At 40.5% G+C, this 21,243-nt stretch overlaps 1 protein-coding gene across 4 annotated transcripts in view; it reads left to right on the top strand.

Moving 5' to 3' along the window:
* Nucleotides 1–21,243, top strand: part of ryr2a (ryanodine receptor 2a (cardiac)) — a 98,766-nt gene that overhangs the window by 68,438 nt on the left and 9,085 nt on the right. The window contains exons 78-108 of one of the 4 annotated variants that reach the window (XM_052070951.1): nt 118–177; nt 845–979; nt 1,273–1,385; nt 1,841–1,937; nt 3,614–3,720; nt 3,822–3,873; nt 3,977–4,027; nt 4,100–4,199; nt 4,373–4,452; nt 4,538–4,614; nt 5,249–5,322; nt 6,494–6,559; nt 8,268–8,348; nt 8,421–8,509; nt 9,104–9,232; nt 9,464–9,568; nt 10,025–10,106; nt 10,426–10,584; nt 10,664–10,818; nt 11,177–11,392; nt 11,574–11,846; nt 13,313–13,519; nt 13,589–13,903; nt 15,406–15,470; nt 15,586–15,721; nt 15,802–15,888; nt 17,983–18,246; nt 19,138–19,268; nt 19,467–19,509; nt 19,601–19,734; nt 19,845–19,905. In XM_052070951.1, the coding sequence (XP_051926911.1) occupies nt 118–177; nt 845–979; nt 1,273–1,385; nt 1,841–1,937; nt 3,614–3,720; nt 3,822–3,873; nt 3,977–4,027; nt 4,100–4,199; nt 4,373–4,452; nt 4,538–4,614; nt 5,249–5,322; nt 6,494–6,559; nt 8,268–8,348; nt 8,421–8,509; nt 9,104–9,232; nt 9,464–9,568; nt 10,025–10,106; nt 10,426–10,584; nt 10,664–10,818; nt 11,177–11,392; nt 11,574–11,846; nt 13,313–13,519; nt 13,589–13,903; nt 15,406–15,470; nt 15,586–15,721; nt 15,802–15,888; nt 17,983–18,246; nt 19,138–19,268; nt 19,467–19,509; nt 19,601–19,734; nt 19,845–19,905 (3,744 nt within the window). Of the gene's footprint in view, nt 1–117; nt 178–844; nt 980–1,272; nt 1,386–1,840; nt 1,938–3,613; nt 3,721–3,782; nt 3,874–3,976; nt 4,028–4,099; nt 4,200–4,372; nt 4,453–4,537; nt 4,615–5,248; nt 5,323–6,493; nt 6,560–8,267; nt 8,349–8,420; nt 8,510–9,103; nt 9,233–9,463; nt 9,569–10,024; nt 10,107–10,425; nt 10,585–10,663; nt 10,819–11,176; nt 11,393–11,573; nt 11,847–13,312; nt 13,520–13,588; nt 13,904–15,405; nt 15,471–15,585; nt 15,722–15,801; nt 15,889–17,982; nt 18,247–19,137; nt 19,269–19,466; nt 19,510–19,600; nt 19,735–19,844; nt 19,906–21,243 lie in introns of all 4 variants that reach the window. The other 3 variants (XM_052070950.1, XM_052070953.1, XM_052070952.1) reach the window with 3 other exon arrangements.

Raw genomic sequence — 21,243 nt, 5'->3', positions numbered from 1 at the left:
GATTAAACACAGGTTATCACAAATATCTGCAGCCATGCCTTTGCTGTGATCAATTTTGAAATTATACAGTGCTTGGATTTGTCATTTGAAAGGCTATGACGCATGTTATTTTTACAGAAAGACACTGAGGATGAAGTGCGCGAAGTCATTCGAAACAATCTCCATCTACAAGGAAAGGTACACGTCATTCACATAAATTAGGTTTGTCAAATCTTTACAGCAGAGGATGTGATGGATGCACTTTGGATGATATACAGTGGATATCAAAATGTGGTATTACCTAGTACGAAGAGTAGTACACTCTAGAACACAGGTGTCAAAGTCAAGGCCCGGGGGCCAGATCTGTCCCGTCACACCATTTTATGTGGCCCGCGAAAGCAAATCAAGCATGTCAAGTTCCATGATGCTTGCTAAAGTCTGAACCAAAATTTCAAATTGTTGTCATATGTAATCCACAATAGCAGTCATTATTCTTGACTTCTGATTTTAAAACTAGTGGACCATCATTTTTTTGTGCACAGTGTATGTAATATGTGGAGGTGATTAAACATTTATATGGTTTCCCAAAATTCATAACGGTCCTCCAAAGGGAAACAATGTGGCCCATGACAAAAAAAAAAGAGTTTGACACCCCTGTAACTTGAAAAAAAATACTGCTCAAGTATTCGGTGTTTATTTATGTTAAACATAATGACCAAACTTCATTGGAATTGGTCTTGTTTTTACGCCTCTCTGTTTTAATATCGGCCATTATGGTGATAGGCATTTCCAGGTGGTACATGGTGTCAAAGGTTTGATGTCAACTGATTTCGGTCATGTTGCATTTGTTTGTGTGCATTTCAAGTTGCAGGACCCTGCTATTCGCTGGCAAAGGGCCCTGTACAGAGACATTCTGAATCACTGCGGGAACGTCTTAGACCCAGAGAAGAATGTGGAAAGAGTGCTGGACATTGCTCATGTCCTCTTCCACTTGGACCAGGTTATAGTTAGAATAAAATTTATTGCTTAAAGTCGGAGATAAAACATTTTACACATACACAGTAATATCACTTTTATGGTTCCAAAATCATCACGTTTACCTGTTATGCTATTGCTAAAAATACAATTGTGAAATTAAGAAATCTGAATTACAGATACAATAATAATAATTCGAAAAGATCCATAGAAAATATTATATTTCTTCTAAAGGTCTTCTATTCAAGTTTTGTGGTCACCCTTTTTTTCCCCCACATACATGAACTGTAAAGCCTCTGAGTCTTGTTGTCCTTTCAGGTTGAGCATCCTCAGCGCAGTAAAAAGGCCGTGTGGCACAAGTTACTGTCCAAACAGAGAAAGAGAGCTGTAGTTGCTTGCTTCAGGATGGCTCCTCTCTACAATCTGCCCAGGTAAATTGCACAACTTACAAAAAGTTAAGGATATTTGGCTTTCAGGTGAAACGTATGCAAAATGTAAAAAGTTTACGCTATAGTGATATCATATTATGAAAGTAGGACATTTAAGTAGAAGGACGCACTGGTGATGCTCCAATTGAACTCGGATTTATCGGTTGATTCAAGGATCAAACACCTTGTGAATTTTGCAGTTAAGCTCATCGTTAAAGAACAGCAACTTGTACAAAAAGTACTCAAACATGAAATCGTTGGACATCTGTATTCAGATTCACATTAAAGTCCCTTGGAAAGGTTTGAATGCATTTTAGGCTCGTCCTTAAATTTGACAGAAAAGCCAAATATCGCCAACTTTTTGCACTCTAGCGCACACTGTACTTTTTTTTTTAATCATTTACATTACTATACTACATGCAAATGATTGAGTCTATGAATGATCTCCTCCAATCTAGACATCGGGCTGTCAACTTGTTCCTCCAGGGCTATGAGAAATCCTGGATTGAGGCGGAAGAACACTTCTTTGAGGATAAACTCATAGAGGACCTTGCTGTAAGTTCACACGGCATACAGTTGCAGTTTTAGGCACAAGAGCGTTCAGATTTAGCAAATTCTCTTTAATTTATGCATATCATGTTGTTGAACCCTGGTCAGGAAGCAGCAGTGCAACGTTTTCGAAAATAATGAGCTGGATGAATGACAATGTTCAAAGGCATCTTCCCTGAAAGCGCTCCCTTGCGTATTGAATACTACTTCACAGGTTTCACCTATCGCGGGTTCTTTTTGAAATGTAACCCCTGCGATGAATGAGGGTTCACTGTATCGAAAGACTTGTACTAATGTAAAGGTGCCATTACGCAGACGTACAGTATATGCCGTCATTTGACAGAAATGAAATGAGTTTATTGACAACAAGACACAAAACAATGTCAAGTCAAGTCAACAGTATTTATAGAGCACTTTCAAACAGCCATCGCTGCATACAAAGTGCTGTACATGGAGCGATTTAACATATACAATAAACAGTAAGACGAATCAGTAATAAGTAATAAGTAATAAGGCGGTAGAAAGCACCAAGCAGTAAAACCAATAGCAAATCTAAGTCATGCTGAGTCAAACGCCAAAGAATACAAGTGAGTTTTGAGGAGGGCTTTAAAGATGGGCAGCGAGGAGGCTTGCCGAATGTTCAGTGGGAGGTCATTCCAGAGAGATGGACTAGCAACAGAAAAGGCTCGATCCCCTCTGAGCCTCAGTTTAGTTCTTGGTACGTCTAGCAAAGACTGGTCCACAGACCTGAGGCGCCGGGCAGGGGTGTAGGGGCGTATGAGCTCAGAGAGGTAAGGTGGCGCGAGATTATTCAGAGATTTGAAAACAAAGAGGAGGATCTTAAAAATAATTCTAAAATGAATGGGGAGCCAGTGAAGTGAATGTGCTATCATTCTTTATCCTTGATGAAAGTACCGTATTGGCCCGAATATAAGACAGTGTTTTTTGCATTGAAATGAGACTAAAAAAGTGGGGGGGGGGGGGGGTCGTCTTATATTCGGGGTCTAGACATTATACCCATTCACGACGCTAGATGGTGCCAGATATCAATGAAGTGAATGTCCCAGGCCAAAGTGAACCCCTGCCACGAAGAATAAAAATAAAAATAAAAATAGCGGTAGCATGAAGAAGAAAAATAAAAAATAGCGGTAAGAAGGAAAAGAAAAGAAAATAATAGAAGAGTTAACAGAAAATGGAGAAACGTAGTGACAATCTGGAGAAACGTGGGTCGAAGATCGGCCAGGTTAACCCGCAGCTGAGGAGAAGTTATGATGTAATTTACATTTCAAAAACCAGAAGCCATTCATTTACAAATGTGATTGCACTTTAGTTTACATATTTAAATGTTCAGATATTAAGATTTGAATGAGGCAAAATAACATGCTTTTTCTCTCAAATATATTCTCAGAATCATTTGTTTCAGACGTACTGTAATTATTTTCTGTATAAAAATTAATTTGGCGTTTAAAAAGTCTTTTTTGAAACTTGAGTCTTGAAAAAGAGGGGGTCGTTTTATAATCAGGGCCGTCTTATATTCCGGCCAATACGGTATGTCACGGACACACGGAGCTGGGAATGAATTGTCTTATTATTCTATTTTTCAGTTGAATAAGCGAGTATTGCAAATGTCGATGTATTGCTCGGAAGTCGTAGAATTAACAGGTGCTGAAAATGCGCTTTAGAAATCAAGTGACCAAGAGCCATTTGAAGAGGTCGAGGGAATGAAACGCATCGATCCACTCCATCAGCTCATCCAGCTTTTCAGTAGAACAGCTCTGACAGACAAGTGGTGGGTCACACTCACGTTGCATGTCACGGAATGTCTGGGTTTTTGTTGTTGTTGTTCTTTAGCATTTCAGAATTCAATAATGGACATGTTGACTGTTGTAGTAAACTGGATGAAGATCAGCTCTACATGGCTTATGCTGATATCATGGCCAAGGTTCCCTGCCAAATATTATTTTTTTAAATGTGGTTAATGATACCAACTCCCCACAGTTTATTCACTCGTTTTTTTTGTTTTTTCTTTCATTGCCCTTTCTCAGAGCTGCCATGATGAAGAAGATGAAGACGGGGAGGAAGTGAAAAGTTTCGAAGTAGGTTTTCTTTGTTTGACTCGTCTGTCATTTCCACTCAAACATCTCCCATTCCTCCATTTTTTTGAATAGGAGAAGGAGATGGAAAAGCAGAAGCTGTTATACCAGCAGGAAAGGCTTCATGATCGCGGAGCTGCTGAGATGGTACTTCAGACCATTAGCGCCAGCAAAGGTAATGCTTTTTACTTTGTATTCGTCTTAATACATGAATAACGTAAAAATGAAAAACAATCATCAGTCTACTTAAATAAAAGTTATGGTACTTCAATGAAATGAATGAATGAAACAAACCAGATCCAGTACAAATTTGTACATGACCTTGAGTGTTTGATTCTTTTGAACCAGGTGAGATGGGTCCCATGGTCGCCTCAACTCTCAAACTCGGCATTGCAATTCTCAATGGAGGAAACTCGACAGTACAACTGGTACCGTTTGTTATCGTCCCTCCTGTGCATATGCTGCATTTTAAATGTGAAGGCTTACAAATAAAATTGTCTGATCTTATGACAGAAAATGCTGGATTATCTAAAGAATCGAAAGGACGTGGGATTCTTTCAGAGCCTTGCTGGCCTCATGCAGTTGTGCAGGTAATAGAATGATTTAGAAAGTTGACAGTTAAACATCAAATGAATGAAACTATAATTTTAATATTACCGTATTTACCACATGAAAAGGCGCACTGGATTATGAGGCGCACCTACAATAAATGGCGTATTTTGTCATTTTTTTCATATATTGGACACACCGCATTATAAGACGCAATCTACAATGCATCCACTAGATGGAGCTACGCTCAAGGAAATGCCATACGAACGATCAGATGTCAGTAAAACGTATTAAACAAATCAGCGACACAGTTCACTTAACCAACAGCAAGTTCGAATATTGACTCGATAACGTTGAACTCTCTTGCCGCTGCTCTATTTCCGTGTTCAACTGCGTAACCCGATCGCCTTAAGTTTGAAATGTGCGTTGTTAGCATGTCTCGCGCAAGGAGCCATTTTGGGGTTGACATATTACCGTAATAACCATACATAAGGCGCATCGGATTTTATGGTGCGCTGTGAACTTTCAAGAAAATGGAAGGCTTTTAAGTGCGCCTTTTAGTGCGGAAAATACTGTAAATTAACCCGACATTACGAATGACCACTTGAGTGTTCCTTTAACTTTGTTTGTTTGCATGTTGAGTTAGAGTTTTGACAATATGACACTTTTTCTCAGTGTTCTAGATCTAAATGCATTTGAGAGACAGAACAAAGCAGAAGGACTCGGAATGATCACTGAGGAAGGATCAGGTAAAACGTAGAAAAAATATGTTCCAAGGGTGTCGCATTAGCACCTTTTGCTTTAATTATGAGAGTCACTCTTTTTACAGAGATCTGTGAGCATGGCACATCTTGACTCTGTAATATTTACCAACTTAGAGAGAAATGCGCCAACTAAATCAGATTACCACTTGCATCAGTCACTTGAGTCACCACACAGCTTTGTTAATGATTTTAAAGGAGACATACACATTTTTCACAATTCAAAACAGGTCTCAGGTGTCTTAACTACCTGGCTTTAGAATTATTTTTATCAAAATACTCCAAGGATTTAGAAATGCAGCACATCTCAGTGTTTAAGCACCCAAGAACTTAGCCTGTTTTGCGGAGGGGTGGTCCGTTCTAAAAGCGAGGATGGGCTGACTTTGCCGCAGTACTGCATAACCAATTACCTTGATAACCAGAGGCAGAGCTAGATGGTTGCACAAGGCAATCAGCCTCCTTCTTGTGGAAGCGGAGCAGCTTTAAAAGGCTCCGAGGAGTGAGTTTTTCATAACGTACGATCACACAGTGCAAGCTGGCATCCTTTGCACTGAATTAGTTACGAACGTAGCATCTGAGCATTTTACTCTAGGCATGACAAATCGATTTACACTCCGCCGTACATGCTACCGTTAAACTAACGCACATCATGATCGAAAAGTAGATCTCCAGCCAAAAATGGTTCAGCCCCCGCCCCACCCCCCCGGTTGAGATGATGATGTAAAAAGTGCTGCGTATACACATCAAATTGAAAACTATATATGGTAAGGTCTTGTAATAAATAATTTAATTATAAATCCTAAATAATAATAATAAAGTTAATATAAATAGCTCCAAAAATAGTGAGTACAATAACGAAAAAATATATAGCAGGGTGCGGATATCTTTGCTGTAAAAAAAGTAGATATTTAAAATGTTTCCCATCTTTAGAGGGCCACCAATAACCACTTTCAGAATTGATATTAACAACACAACAGATAGCGAAAACGTTTCCTACCATAAAGTATTTTGTGTCATTTACTTAATTTGTGTCTGCAACATAAATTGAAATTGCCCCCTGCCTGGTCCTCTTTGTTGTCATTTGTATTGATGTTATGTTCTTGTTTTATGTGATTGTACTCTATAATTCTTATTTGTTGTGTTGCGCCATTCTCCGAAGATCCTTTCTTTGAATTTTGTGGTTTAAAGCAGCTTTTTATCAGTCATCTATTTTGCCTTTGCAAATGTATTTTTGACTACTTACTGATTTACATTTTCCCCTCACAGTACGACTGACTATAACATGCTGCAATTTAAAGACCTGTCCACTTAGACATTTTCTGGCTCTTCACCACTCACCCAGAAATATTGCATCAAATGGGTTCGAGAACAATGATCTATTTAGATGATTGTATTCTATTCACATTTCAATGACTCGATTCTAATATTACTGTTTTTTTAAAACACATTTTTCTTGTCTGTACTGCTTCATGGTTTGTTGTCTCTTGCTATATTCTATATTCCAGTGTTTTTCAAACTTTTTTGAGCCAAGGCAACTCATTATAACAATTAACGTGTTATATTGTTACTATAACCGTTTTTAACATTGAACAATGACGTTATAACAGCTTGAATTGGAATCAAATGAACACAAAGAAAAAGTATTTTATCATCTTTCATATCTATTTTTTCACCGTCGTCCTGCATTCATGCGTCACAAATTCGCTTGTCTCTCGTCTAAACACATGGCAATTGTCCAGCTGTTACTGCTCCCTAGCGGTATGGGAGGGTACTACATGATTACTTTCTGGGCAACAGACCACACAGGCATGTATACATGTGACGGCGGTCACAGCTATGATGGTCTCGAGCTCCACGTCGCTGCCGCTTCAAGAATACCAGACACTAGGATGTGGCTTTTCCCTTTTTTATTGTCTGCAACACAGTATGGCAAGATAGGTGAAGTCACGGGGCTTTTCAGTCTAGAAAATAACCTGTGACTTCCCTGGTAGCTCTCCTGAACTAAACATCATCCATAAGAAACTAACTGCACAACAAAACAAAATATACAACATAGGTGATCGTATATTAACCATTTACAAAGAAAAGGAAAAAAAACACTTTCACTGGCATCTACGTGATGCCGCTGAACGCATCACACGCAGCAGAACGGCTGCACAATGCACAGTAATGGCGGCCGCAATGAACCGTGCGGGTAAACGCCAGCCACACTAATAGTCAAATGAAAAACAGCACGAAAAACTATATACAGTACAATCAAAAGGAAAGAAGCATTAGCTGCAACACAGTATGGCAAGATAGGTGAAGTCACGGGGCTTTTCAGTCTAGAAAATAACTGCGCAACAAAAAAACACCTGTTAACTCAATGGATAAAAACTTTCATTCGACAAAACTTAAATGAAATGACGACACAAAAAGCAATGTGGACTCGGAACAATTCCGGGAACTAATTAAATACACAGCGCCGTAGAAAAAGGGAAAACAAAGAGAAATATTGTAATTAAACTAGAATGAATCCGGACCGTCAATAAAACCTGACTTACCCTGTGACTTCCCTGGTAGCTCTGCCTGAACTACGGCGGGAAGCTGGTGCCATACCGTGCGCTGTTGCGTCACTTCCGTCATAATTTAATAATCGCAATATATCACTCCGTTACATACAAATTGGATATTTTCCTGCAGCACACGGGGTTTGAGAAACACTGCTGTAGTCCATGACTTTTTTGTGAATGCCTTTTTTCTAAATGGAAGTGTATAAATGTGTACATACATTATTTTACCTACTTTGTATTTGCATACCATGTCCTTGGGATTACCAGCTTATTTTTGTCTGCATGTGTCTTTTTGTATTGTAAATACATGTGTGTGTGTGTGTGTGTGTGTGTGTTTTGTGTCTGTGTGGTCTCTGTGTGTGTTTCTTCTGTTTGGGACAGGTGAGAAGGTTATGCAGGATGATAAGTTTACCTGTGACCTCTTCCGCTTCCTTCAGCTTCTCTGTGAAGGACACAACTCAGGTATTTTTCTCAATTCGCCTTTCACGACCTTAATATTCAACTTTATGTTTTTACATACCTTTGTCATTGCAGATTTCCAGAACTATTTAAGGACTCAAACAGGTAACAATACAACCGTCAACATCATCATCTCGACTGTTGACTACCTCCTAAGAGTACAGGTTGGTACCCGTAGTTTTCATTTTAAAAGTGAATGTTTTTCTCAGAATGTATTCATTTGGAGTAGGTTGTAAAACTCATACTCTCGGACTGTATATTTATGTTCGGTGTGGTTGCCGTCAGGGTTAGGCTAAATTGATTATAGATAAATAAGATAAATAACCAACATAAAAGCACGTAAATGTACAATCACTAGCGAGAGACTACTGACACATCCGTAAATTTCCAAAATAGTTTTGAGGAACAGTTGTTGTCTTTAGGTTTGGCTTTAATTGAAACCCACCCGAAACATGTGTGGTTAGTGTAGTCATTCAGATTTGATATCTGAGTAAATGGAGTTATGTGCTTTGTCACAGAATATCATTCCATCCCAAAGCTTGAGGAACTGCTGTAATAAATTGATCAATTGTTACGCTAGCACTTTTCCAACTACCTACCTGTTAGTCTCACGGAGTCAACTTGCGGTACACGATTGTGCTACTCTTACTTTGATTGCAGTATTCATGATTTTTTTTCTTTGACACCACAAACTTACGTGGAAGCCTAATTATATTAGACCTGACTAATCTCCGCTTCTCCTGTCCCTTTGTTCGCAGGAGTCTATTAGTGATTTCTACTGGTATTACTCTGGCAAGGATGTAATTGATGAGCAGGGACAGAGGAACTTCTCAAAGGCAATTAATGTTGCCAAGCAGGTGTTCAACACACTCACAGAGTATATCCAGGTACGATAATCCAGACAGGTTCATAGAACCTTTTAACTCATTCACTCCCAAAGACGTTTTTAAACGTCTTTTCAGACTTGGTCCAGAATTGGCTGGTACTGAATGAGTTTTAATGATTTCTTGAAATGGATACCATCTTGTAAACATCACTGCATGGGCAGATTTCGATTCATACAGATGAATATTAGAAACTACCGGTACTTTTTTTGTTTGTTTTTTTGCTTGTGACAGGGTCCATGTACTGGCAATCAGCAGAGTTTGGCACACAGTCGTCTGTGGGATGCTGTAGTTGGATTTCTCCATGTCTTTGCTCATATGCAGATGAAATTGTCCCAGGTATGTTCTACTGAAATAAAAATAGTGGCTGAATGAAGTAGAATTGATCATTTATTTTAAGCAAATTTTTATTATTTTTTTAAAATTATAGTGATATACCATAAAATACACTCATCTTTCATCGTCTTTTTATTCATTAAGTATGCTTTATTTTCCAGAATTACTACAACAGTAGAACCTATGTTCAGAAACGTAATTTGCTCTGCAACTGTGTTGGTATCCCTTAATTAATGTTCACAAATGCAATTTTTGCCGCAAATGTCCGATGGAAACCTCTGTCGGTCCTTTTTGCTTGACTGAAGCACAGCTCATGAACCATAGCGAGTTTTGTTTGAAAATGTGGCTTGTCAGCTGATTTCTTCATAAACAAGGGAGTTAGTGAACTGAGATTACACTGTTGGTTAGTTTGTTGGTGTGCTCGAAGAAATGACTGGATGCTATTTGTTTTCCCTTCAGGACTCGAGTCAGATTGAGTTACTGAAAGAACTTATGGATCTTCAGAAAGACATGGTGGTCATGTTGCTTTCAATGATGGAGGGTATGACGATCATCTTATACTCATGGGCTATCTAGTAACAATAGAAAAAAATGACATAGCCAGCTACTGGGTTATCGATTTTATCTCTTATGCTCCAGTATTGACATATAAATATCAGTTGATGGGAGAAAATGCAGATTCGCATGACATAAAACACTATTCATTGAATTTGGATGCAACGTTAATGATGAATAGAAGACGGAGCAGGCTCAGCACTGCCACATATCATCACTAACCCATCACTCATTTCTACAGAAATATCAGTTTTGTTTTTATTTGAACATATACTGTAAATGTCAGCGCTGTTTTATATCGGCAGGCAATGTGGTGAATGGGACCATTGGAAAGCAGATGGTTGACATGCTGGTGGAATCATCCAACAATGTCGAAATGATTTTGAAGTTCTTTGATATGTTCCTCAAGCTGAAAGATGTCACCTCCTCAGATGCCTTTAAAGAGTACGACCCTGATGGAAAAGGCAAGTGTCTCTTTCCAGAAACTGTGAATGTGTCACATCTGATAATTCTAATGGTATTGATGAACAAATGAAATGAAAGGTTTAATATCCAAGAGGGACTTCCAGAAGGCAATGGAGAACCATAAGCACTACACACAGTCTGAGACCGAGTTCCTTCTCTCCTGTGCCGAAACGGATGAAAATGAACTCCTGCACTATGAGGAATTTGTGGAGCGCTTCCATGAACCAGCTAAGGTAATAAAAATAAAAATTGGCTTTACTGCACTCTCTATGTGTAATTTACACTCTGACCCATTCCCATGTAATTTTCTAACGTACTGTAGGTGATTCACATATCAACAGCTACTTGATGGATTATGCAGCATTGATTTTGAGACATACTGGTCTATCATAGTCCATTGCAGAGTGCATATAATTTAGTCAGCAGCTATTCGCACATTTGCAACAATGGATTTTCCAGTAATACATTAGTCTTGCTTCATTATTTGTTTTGGACGCAGCTTTTCATAAATGAATATCATTGTCATGGTCTGTGTGGTGAGAAATGTTTGAAAATAAAATCCACTGAGAATGACACTACTGTGATTCAAAGGACATTGGCTTCAATGTGGCTGTGTTGTTGACCAACTTGTCAGAGCATATGCCTCATGACAACCGACTGCACACCTTCCTGGAGTTGGCGGAGAGTGTTCTCAACTACTTCCAACCCTACCTGGGTAGGATTGAAATCATGGGCAGTGCTAAGCGTATTGAAAGGGTCTACTTTGAGATCAGTGAGTCCAGTCGAACACAGTGGGAGAAACCTCAGGTAAGATTTTAATTTAACTCATTCACTCCCAAAGACGTTTTGAAACGTCTTTTCAGACTTGGTCCAGAATTGGCTGGTACTGAATGAGTTTTAATCTATGCTACTTCAAGTGGATTGACCTACTTTCAGGGTTTGCTTTGTCAAGTCTCAACATTTTTTTTCTTATGTAAACTAACCTTAGGTCAAAGAATCCAAGCGCCAGTTCATCTTTGATGTGGTCAATGAAGGAGGCGAGAAGGAAAAGATGGAATTGTTTGTCAATTTCTGTGAGGACACCATCTTTGAAATGCAACTGGCCGCTCAGATGTCAGACACTGGCGAGCGTTCAGCTGCGAAAGAGGACAGTGACCAAGAGAGGCCAGATGTGGAAAATCCCGAGACAAGCTTCTTTTCAGTGACCATGGTCCGCATGGCTCTAAAAGCGCTGCAGTTCAATGTGATCCTATTGATTAAGGTCAGGCCCTCGAATTGTAGTTAGTTATAAAATGGATATGATGTGCAAAGATGCAAGCGTACAGCTATTCAACTAATGCATGTTGTTGAGGTATTTTACAGTTTAATCATTTAAGTGAGTCGGATTACAAAAGAATACAACAACATCATGAATAATCAAAAATGATAGAGTGGACAATTGCAATTCTAAGTTAGTACTTGCAGTACTGGTTTGGGGAAATTATCTTGCTCCACAATCTGCCTTCAAACAACCAAATTGAATGCTAACTCACTTCTCAGTACCAGTCATATTGAAGCTCGTACCAATAAATAAACAATGCTTTATTCATATAGCACTTTTTGTACACACTAATTGTAACTATAATTGTGTTTTCCATCCTAAAGTCAATGGAAATAAATCAAGAAATATTACTTCTATGTATATATTGCGCGTCGTCCCGTACGCGGTCTGTCCTTCCGTCTGTCCCTTTTCAAAACGTACCTACTTCACCGCGCCGCTGCGCGCCGCCACTGCGCGCCGCCACTGCGCGCCGCCACTGCGCCGCTCAGGCAGTGGCTCACTACGATCGCGCGGGCATCTTAGCGAAAAAATGTTGTCTACCCACAAGCATTGCAATGAAATTGTTAGTTAAATAGTAGAGCTAAACATCTCTTTATTTTCGCGATAAGCAATGAAGATGAACAAAAAGTTGAATCAAGCAACAACACTTTTGTGGGCCGAAGGCCCACCTTACCAGTCTTCCGCAGGAACTAGCTGATGAGCCGCCCGTAGGGCGGCGAACCAGCTAGTTCTATTCTATGTTGCATGTCAGCATAAGTGACTGAATATCTAAGTACCGTATTTTCCGGATGATAAGTCACTCCTTAGTATAAGTCTCATTTTGGGGGGACATTTATGTGATAAAATCCAATCCCAAGAACAGACATGTCATCTTGAAAGGCAAATAAAAATAAAAATAGAGAACGACAGGCTGAATAAGTATGTTCCAAGCCAACGTTGCATGACGCAGAAACAACGAATATGCCTGGTATGCTCACATAACATATTAAGACTTATTCAGATAACTATTGCATAAAAAATATGCTAACAGATTTACCAAACCATCAGTGTCTCTCCAAATCCCTAAATCCAATAAAATCTTCATCCTCTGCGTCTGTTTGAAACAAGTCTGCCAACTTTGAAGGTAGAAGATGTGGCGCTTGCTATTCTACATTGCTTACGTCACTCATTGTCCGACTTATCAACACAAGCCTCGATCGCCCTCTTGCGGTTTAGTGTGAAAATAACATGTGAAATGATATATTAATGTGTTAATAATTTCACTCATAAGTCGCACCAGAGTGAGTATACGTCGCACCCCCGGCCAAACTATGAAAAAAACTGATTTATAATCCGAAAAATACGGTTGTATGCTGAATACACCAGCATAGAAAAACCAAGCTTACAGTTTTCATCTCCTTTCTCAGGTGTTGTCCATGAAGAGTTTGAAGAAGCGGATGAAGAAGATCAAGAGCATGACATCAAAAGACATGGTCACCACCCTGGTTTCATTCTACTGGTCTGTGTTGCAGGGCCTCCTTCATATAGCCTTCAGTGTGGTGCGAGGATTTTGCAGAATATTTTACAATAATATATTTGGAAGCAATCTGGTTGATGGCGCCAAGAGCATCAAGGTATGGAGTCGACATAGCTCATCCGTCCATTCTCAACAGTTTTTCCCACACTAATGCCACACTCCTCAGGTGTCTGAGCTACTGGCTAACATGCCTGACCCGACCCAGGATGGTGTCAGACTGGAGGGGGAGGACAAAGAGAGAAAATCATCTGACAGGAGCTCAGTGAAGGAGGACTTGTCGTACTTGGCTGTTAATACCAGTGACACTGAGTTGCTGTCAGACATTTTTGGCCTCGACTTACGGAGGGAGGGAGGACAATATAAAATCAGTCCCCACAACCCCAATGCCAGTCTCACAGAAATTCTCAACTCCCCACTTCCTTCTCCACCCTCTTGTTCTGCCTTAACAGCACCTCCTCCTGAGCCCAGACAAAGGCATCAGGTGAGCATGAAAAAGAGAGCAGTTATATCAACTCAGGTCTAGACGAAGTAATGCTTTGAAATGTGAAAAAAAACCACACAAAATGTTGCCACCTATTAATAAATAGGCAGTGTGCCTAATTATTATGCATGTAGCAATGAAGTTAAATAAATCGACTTGCCATACGGAGCTTGACTGCCAAATGGCGTCACAGATACTCCGCAGCTTCTCAGTCAGAGTTTTTCATAAACATAGACACATTTCAGGTTAAACAAGGGATTTATTTACAAAAAAATGCAAGATCGACAAAGTATAATAAAGGTCGCCGACAACAAAGAACGAAAGAACAAATCGCTTGCGACCGGCACGGTAAGAAATAAACGGAAAATCTCTTGTCATGAACTAGCAAGGAATCCAATTTACCCAAACGAAAAGAGCATGCAATGTAAATGATACTTAAACGCAAGAAAAGAAGACCAAGAACAAACCATGAACGTGAACAAGAGTGTCTAGATCAGTGGTTGTTAACCTTGTTAGAGGTACATAACTCAACCAGTTCATATGCACGTTCACCGAACCCTTCCTTGGTGAAAAATAAAAATGATATATATTTTTTTTACAAATTCAAGACATAAAAAAACAAATTTATTAAAAACTGAAAAAAGTAAAGAAAATTACATGGCATAAGTATATCTATATATTTTTTAATTGTATGACGTACTATCACGACAGTCACACGGTGACTACTGAGCGAACAAAATTTCCCACTTCACTGATTGGACAAGCAATATCATGTGATCATCTGCAGCCGTAGATGGCCAAGCGGGCGCGTCATAACTATTTGACATCTTGAGTCAGGTGTGTCTTCACCTCCATGGCAGAGGCTCCGTCGAACCCTTGAGACCAATTCCCTGAACCCCTGGTGTTCGATCGAAACCAGGTTAAGAACAACTGGTCTAGATTATATGAACACTTAGAATTTGTGGAGTGAGCAATGCAGAGAATCCGTGAGGTGCCTGCCCGCGCGAATGTCCTATTAAAGCTATTTAAGGAAATACCTGTGGGTAATTGTCAGAGATTTCTCGGACAAAGTTAAAGTAACGACTCGGCACACAGGAAAATTGTCTTCAATATCGGCAGAAGCGGATCTCTGAGAGCGAACGACGGTTAGTTGCTCCGCGATCACACTCGAGCTCCCTTCCTGCCAATTCAAGCTTTTATTGTAACATACAAGGAAAACACTGCCCCCGATATTTGCATACCGCACCCCCAGTCCGGCCCTTTCGGTAGTGATTGGTTACCTGTTTTAAACATTGAACCACCAGTACATTGGCGCCTTTTCTGATTCAAATAAATGAAACTTTAAACATGATACAATTTAGCTTATAGATTCCTCTAACAGTAATTTCACACAGTTAAGTCACAGTATTTATGACTAGTGAGGGTGGGGGGGGGGGGCTTTTTATGCTGATAATATAGATTATAGTCAAATTCGTGTTTTTTTTTTTTCAACCCCCTTTTAGTCAAAGATCTCTTCCTTGGAGAAGAAGGAAACCATACCAGAGAAGGCATGTGAAGCAAAGAGAAAGTAAGTAATAGTTTGTTTTTTTTTGCCACATAAGTCTAGATTGGATAATTAATTTGCGTGTGTGTGTGTGTGTGCGCGACAATGCCTCGAAAATGTTTTGAAACCATTTTGTAAGTTTCAGGAGTGAACATGAAGATAAACATGAGAAGATGAAGTCAAAAATGAAAAGGCGTAAGATCTCGAAGGACGAACCTGATTTACAGGAGTCAGCACTCTCAAAGAAGCTCGTTGCCTATCAGCGGAAAGTCCTGGTACATAGAACTTTCCTTTTTTTTTCTTTCTTTCTTTGTCAGCAAGTTTAAAATCATGTATCTTTTGTTCCTCCCCACAGAACTATTTTGCAAGGAACTTTTACAACATGAGGATGCTGGCTCTCTTAGTTGCATTTGCCATCAACTTCATTCTCCTATTCTACAAGGTAATTGTCAATGTTGCACATGTGTCAGGTTTGTCCAATTCGACACTCGGGAATAAATAAGAGACAGGTGACTTGATTCTGGTACCAGGAGGGAACGAGGAGAAGCGTTCGGTTTCAGTTCTCGGCACGTAACCCTAACGATCTCCCCCTTCACCTCCTCATTTATTGGGAAAGCTACTACATAGGTGTCTCCAACCTAAAGGGTGGGGGCTGTTGAACGCACACTGAACTTGTTTGACTATATGTGTGTATGTGAGTGCAAATTACATACATGTGTGCAATTGTCACAAAAACATCACGCCGCAGCTGGTGTTGATGGCTCCATTCACTGTTCACCCTTGCTCGTTGTTTAGTCTTAACACTTATCTCTTCCCAACCACGTCCTCGGAAGGGTGGTTGCGTCACTTAACTTCCACACAGTGCACTATGCATTCTTGATTATAAAAGTGAGCATATAATGGATAAAATGTGAGTACATAATAAAGAATGTATCTTTATGACAGTGGTGGGCAAACTATGGCCCGCGGGCCGAATCCGGCCCGTTGGTTCTTTTAATCCGGCCCGCTGGTCCTTTTAATCCGGCCCACCGAAGGTTGGTCCACAATTAAGGTGTGATGTGAATTGTTGCATTCATTTCTATTGGACTTGTAATGACAGGCATTTCACCGCCTGGTGGCGCATTGACTATAAGTTGCAGAACACGGGGAGGGGGAGGGGATCTTTTTCGACCACCGAGGACCTCTGTATCATTCTACTACTACTGGTCTGATCACAACCCATCTGCAGCAATGCACAGGCTAAAATAGGTCATCAACAACACTGTTGTCATTTAAAAAAGTATATTAATACAGTACGTTTGATATGGACTGTCAACAAATGCATTTTTTTAATGTACCGTAGCTCGTGCTGACCTGGCCCTTCTGTCAAATTTTAAAAGTCAATGCGGCACACGAGCCAAAAAGTTTGCCCACCCCTGCTTTATGAAAAGCAGAAGCGTTCTTCATTGCAGGCATAGTCAATTAATGATTGCAAGCATAAGCGTTCTTCTTTGCAAGCATAATCAATTTATCATGTCAGGCATAAGCGAATGTATGATGACTAAAAATAATAAATCCAACAACATGGAAACATAAAACCAATCTTTTTTTCTTTTTTTTTAGAAATCTAATTCAAGAAGCTTGAAGTGACTGGCGTAATCTTACTGACAGTCGCAGTGATAGCAATATGGAATTATATTCAAAATTCCAATTTTCAGTTGAAAACATCTGGGGATAAAAGAAAATTTCAAGCAATGTAAAAGCAAAGCTTTTTATGTTGCCAAATACTGTTACTGTGCTACTCATCTCAACTCGATTAAAAAAAAAAAAAGTTTATTCTATACAGTTATTGAAAAACCCCGCTTTGTTTCACCCACTACAATTTTTTATGAAACAGCTCCAATTGAACTTTGCACCAACATAAACCTAACGCCTGAGACATCTGTAACAGCCCTAATAGACCTAAAATAAAGTCTCTGGATCCCTCTAATCTCAACAGGTAGTCGGCCATTTTTAATTTCCTTTGAAATTTTGCCAAATTTTTGGTCTTTTATAGAGGTCATATTTTCTTGAACTAAATTTTTATCTGATATACTTCATTTACATATACATATAGATATACTTCATATTCCGGTTTGCTAGCACTGCAGCATGGCCAGAATTGCGAAGGCCCTTTATCGCTACCTCGAATTTTGCTTTGAACTGCGACCTTCCCCTTGACACAAAACATATTCATTTGCCTGAGCAGTAATAATAATAATTAAATTTTTTTTAAAAATGTCAAGAATTTTTTGCTCATTGCCTGGTGTTTGACTCCTTACAAAAATACTTGGAGGTAAAAAAATAAACAAAAGTAAAGCCCTTTGTCCACCAAACTGTTTAAATCACGTCATCCTTATAATATAATGGCATGATTAGCCCCTTTCTTTGAGCGACCCATCAATGCACTTTTATTTATTTTTATTGTCTAGAAATGTAAAACCCTTCATTCTTTTCGCCCATTCAACATGATTCCGAACTGTTCTATTCATTGTCATCAATGAATTGTTATATTCAGGTTTCTACATCCTCATCAGTGACTGAGGAAGCGATCCCAAAGAGCCAACCAGACCGCACCATTCAGTGGGATCCACTGGATGGTGAGCCAGTGGTCGAGATGAAAGACGGGGTCACGGATGATCTCGGAGAGCCCTTGAAGTTGGCTATGGTTCATTTCGTCTTGGAGGAGGGCAGCGGTTACATGGAGCCAACACTGCGGATCTTGGCTATCCTTCATACAGTCATCTCTTTCTTCTGCATCATTGGCTATTACTGTCTCAAGGTATGCAGTATGAGAATTTTTTTTGCACCCAGCCACATGGTTCACAGAGTTTAAAGGCCTATGTCACCATGAAGGAACCACAGCAATATTCATTTCTGGTCCGCTTACCCTCACAAGGGTCGCGGAGTGTGCTGGAGCCTACCTATCCCAGCTGACTTCGGGTAGTAGGCGGGGGACACCCTGAACTGGTTGTCAGCCAATCGCAAGGCACACGTAGACGAACAACCATCCACGCTCACACTCGCACCATATAGAGTGTTCCATTGACTTGCCATGCATGTTTTTGGAATGTGTGGGTGAACCCACGCAGGGGCGGGGGGAAACATGCAAACGCCACACAGGAAAGCCGGAGCTGGAATTGAACCCTGCTGTGCGTCAGATGTGCTAAGCAGTCGTCCACCGTGCCGGCCCTACAAAATGTTGCTTTTAAAAAAAATTTTGAGGGAGGACAATGACAAACATTGTTTGGTCTGGTTTTGCAAGGGTCAACTTCAACAGAGGTCTGACCCACCACCACACCGTGGAGTGTGCTCCTTTGATCCTTCATTTCCAGACACATTTTTTGAATTTCTGGTGGTTAACTGTAGTTGCATATTAGTGAAATGTTCACATTTCAGTGTGTCCAAAAAAAAAAAAAAAAACGCCTCGGAGACAAAACCGACTCCTTCCTAGAAGATGAAAAGAGGAGTGTTCTCGTGCCTTCGGAATTGTCAAATCTGCAGATCCGTCGATCGTCGTCTGTCTCATTGTAATCGAAATAAATAAATGATGAAAATGAATTATTTATTCACTGAATTCCGCAACTACCGTACATACACAGCGCTGTCTCTTCGGTGTGCATGTGTGTGAGTTGGACAAATATTGTGCATACGGGGAAAATGTCTTCTATAGGTTCCATTGGTGATCTTTAAGCGTGAAAAGGAGGTAGCCAGGAAGTTGGAGTTTGATGGGCTTTACATAACAGAGCAGCCATCTGAGGATGACATCAAAGGACAGTGGGACAGACTGGTTATCAACACACAGTAAGTGGCCTTTATCGGGCACTTTATTGAGAGACTTTTGAAATTCTCCAAACTGTGCTCCAATCAATTGTAGTCCTGTTTAAGATCTAATTAATACAGCGCTTTTTAAAATTTTTTTGTCATTGCAGCTTTGCAGCAGTTTAAGGAACATTTGACGTGTCTAGTTATTTCAACTTTTTTTTGCTTTCCTGTTTTTAGGTCTTTCCCAAACAATTACTGGGATAAGTTTGTGAAACGAAAGGTAGGTGTCTTGGACGGTTTAATATGGAAAATTCCACTTTCAATATTTCTATGAAATGTATCAACAGAATTGTACTGTGATTTTTACACAGGTGATGGATAAATACGGAGAATTTTATGGTCATGACCGGATCAGCGAACTTTTGGGTTTGGACAAGGCCGCTCTGGACTTCAGTGATGCTCATAAAAAAAGGAAGCCCCGAAAAGACAGCTACCTGGCTGCTGTGTGAGTACATGGTGTTGATGAACCTGATGAAAGATGACACAAATCTTATTGGGGTGACAAAAGGATTTGATCTCCAGGACACATCCATTGTTATTTGAATTTGTCCACAGGCTGAACTCCATTGATGCCAAATACCAGATCTGGAAGCTGGGCGTGGTGTTCACTGACAATGTAAGCGTCCATGTAGTATGACGGGGCATATGTCTGGAGCCGAAATATCTGGAGTTCTGACATCAGATTCACAACCATAATGTTTTAATTCGCTTTTTGAATTTGATTTTAAATGATGTTCCAATATATGCATGCATTAAGAATTTCAAAGTGTGGTGTAGTTGTGTCCAATGTCCAAAAAAAATCTCAAGGCATTCCACCAAACAAAATGTCCCCAAAAGTACACCAAATCCACCAAAATATGAATGAACGTGTCTGAATTCTCTCACAAATATACTTCATGTGGATTGAGTTGAAGCTTAATTTTTTTTTGTATCCTACGAATGGCAACAGGCGGCTGCAAAGGTTAACAGGTCAACCTCTGCTATTTCGTAGAAAAACATTTCGCTGTTCACCCTCTCACTACATTTCACTGGCATACTACCAGAGACAAATTCCTTGTGTGTTTTTCCATATTTGAAGAATAAAGATGACTCTGATTGTAAATAACTACACGTGTTAACACCAGGCGGTAACGATACAATAGTAAACTGGGCGTCACTTCACTATTAAACCCTTTCACGGATTGTCCATAACGAACACCTTGTTCAAACATAAGGGTGTCCATATGTGCACTTGGCACCAGGACACCCTTGGCCGCAGTTCAATGATCGACTTTGTAGTTGTATCATCGGATTTGCGGCCGCATGTTCTGGACACTCGGGTGAAGAGAGGGGCGGAGCTGTCAACTGATCACCACCTGGTGGTGAGTAGGCTCCGATGGTGGGGGAAGATGCCGGTCCGTCCTGGCAGACCCAAACGTATAGTGAGGGTTTGTTGGGAGCGTCTGGCGCAATCCCCTGTCAGAAGGAGTTTCAACTCCCACCTCCGACAGAGCTTTTCCCATGTTCCGGGGGAGGCGGGGGACATTGAGTCCGAGTGGACCATGTTCCGTGCCTCTATTGTTGAGGCGGCCAATCTGAGTTGTGGCCGTAAGGTGGTTGGTGCCTGTCGTGGCGGCAATCCCCGTACTCGCTGGTGGACACCAGCAGTAAGGGATGCCGTCAAGCTGAAGAAGGAGTCCTATCGAGCCTTTATGGCATGTGGGACCCCAGAGGCAGCTGACGGGTATCGACTGGCCAAGCGGACCGCGGCTTCGGTGGTCGCCGAGGCAAAAACCCGAGCGTGGGAGGAGTTCGGTGAGGCCATGGAAGCCGACTTCCGGACGGCTTCGAGGAAATTCTGGTCCACCATCCGACGTCTCAGGAGGGGGAAGCAGTGCACCACTAACACTGTGTACAGTGGGGATGGGTCGCTGCTAACTTCGACTCGGGACGTTGTGAACCGGTGGGCAGAGTA

Source organism: Hippocampus zosterae, chromosome 7 (assembly GCF_025434085.1).
Source record: "Hippocampus zosterae strain Florida chromosome 7, ASM2543408v3, whole genome shotgun sequence".
Lineage (NCBI taxonomy): Eukaryota > Metazoa > Chordata > Actinopteri > Syngnathiformes > Syngnathidae > Hippocampus > Hippocampus zosterae.
The sequence above is the reverse complement of the archived record's forward strand: the minus strand, read 5'-3'. Positions and strand labels throughout refer to the sequence as shown.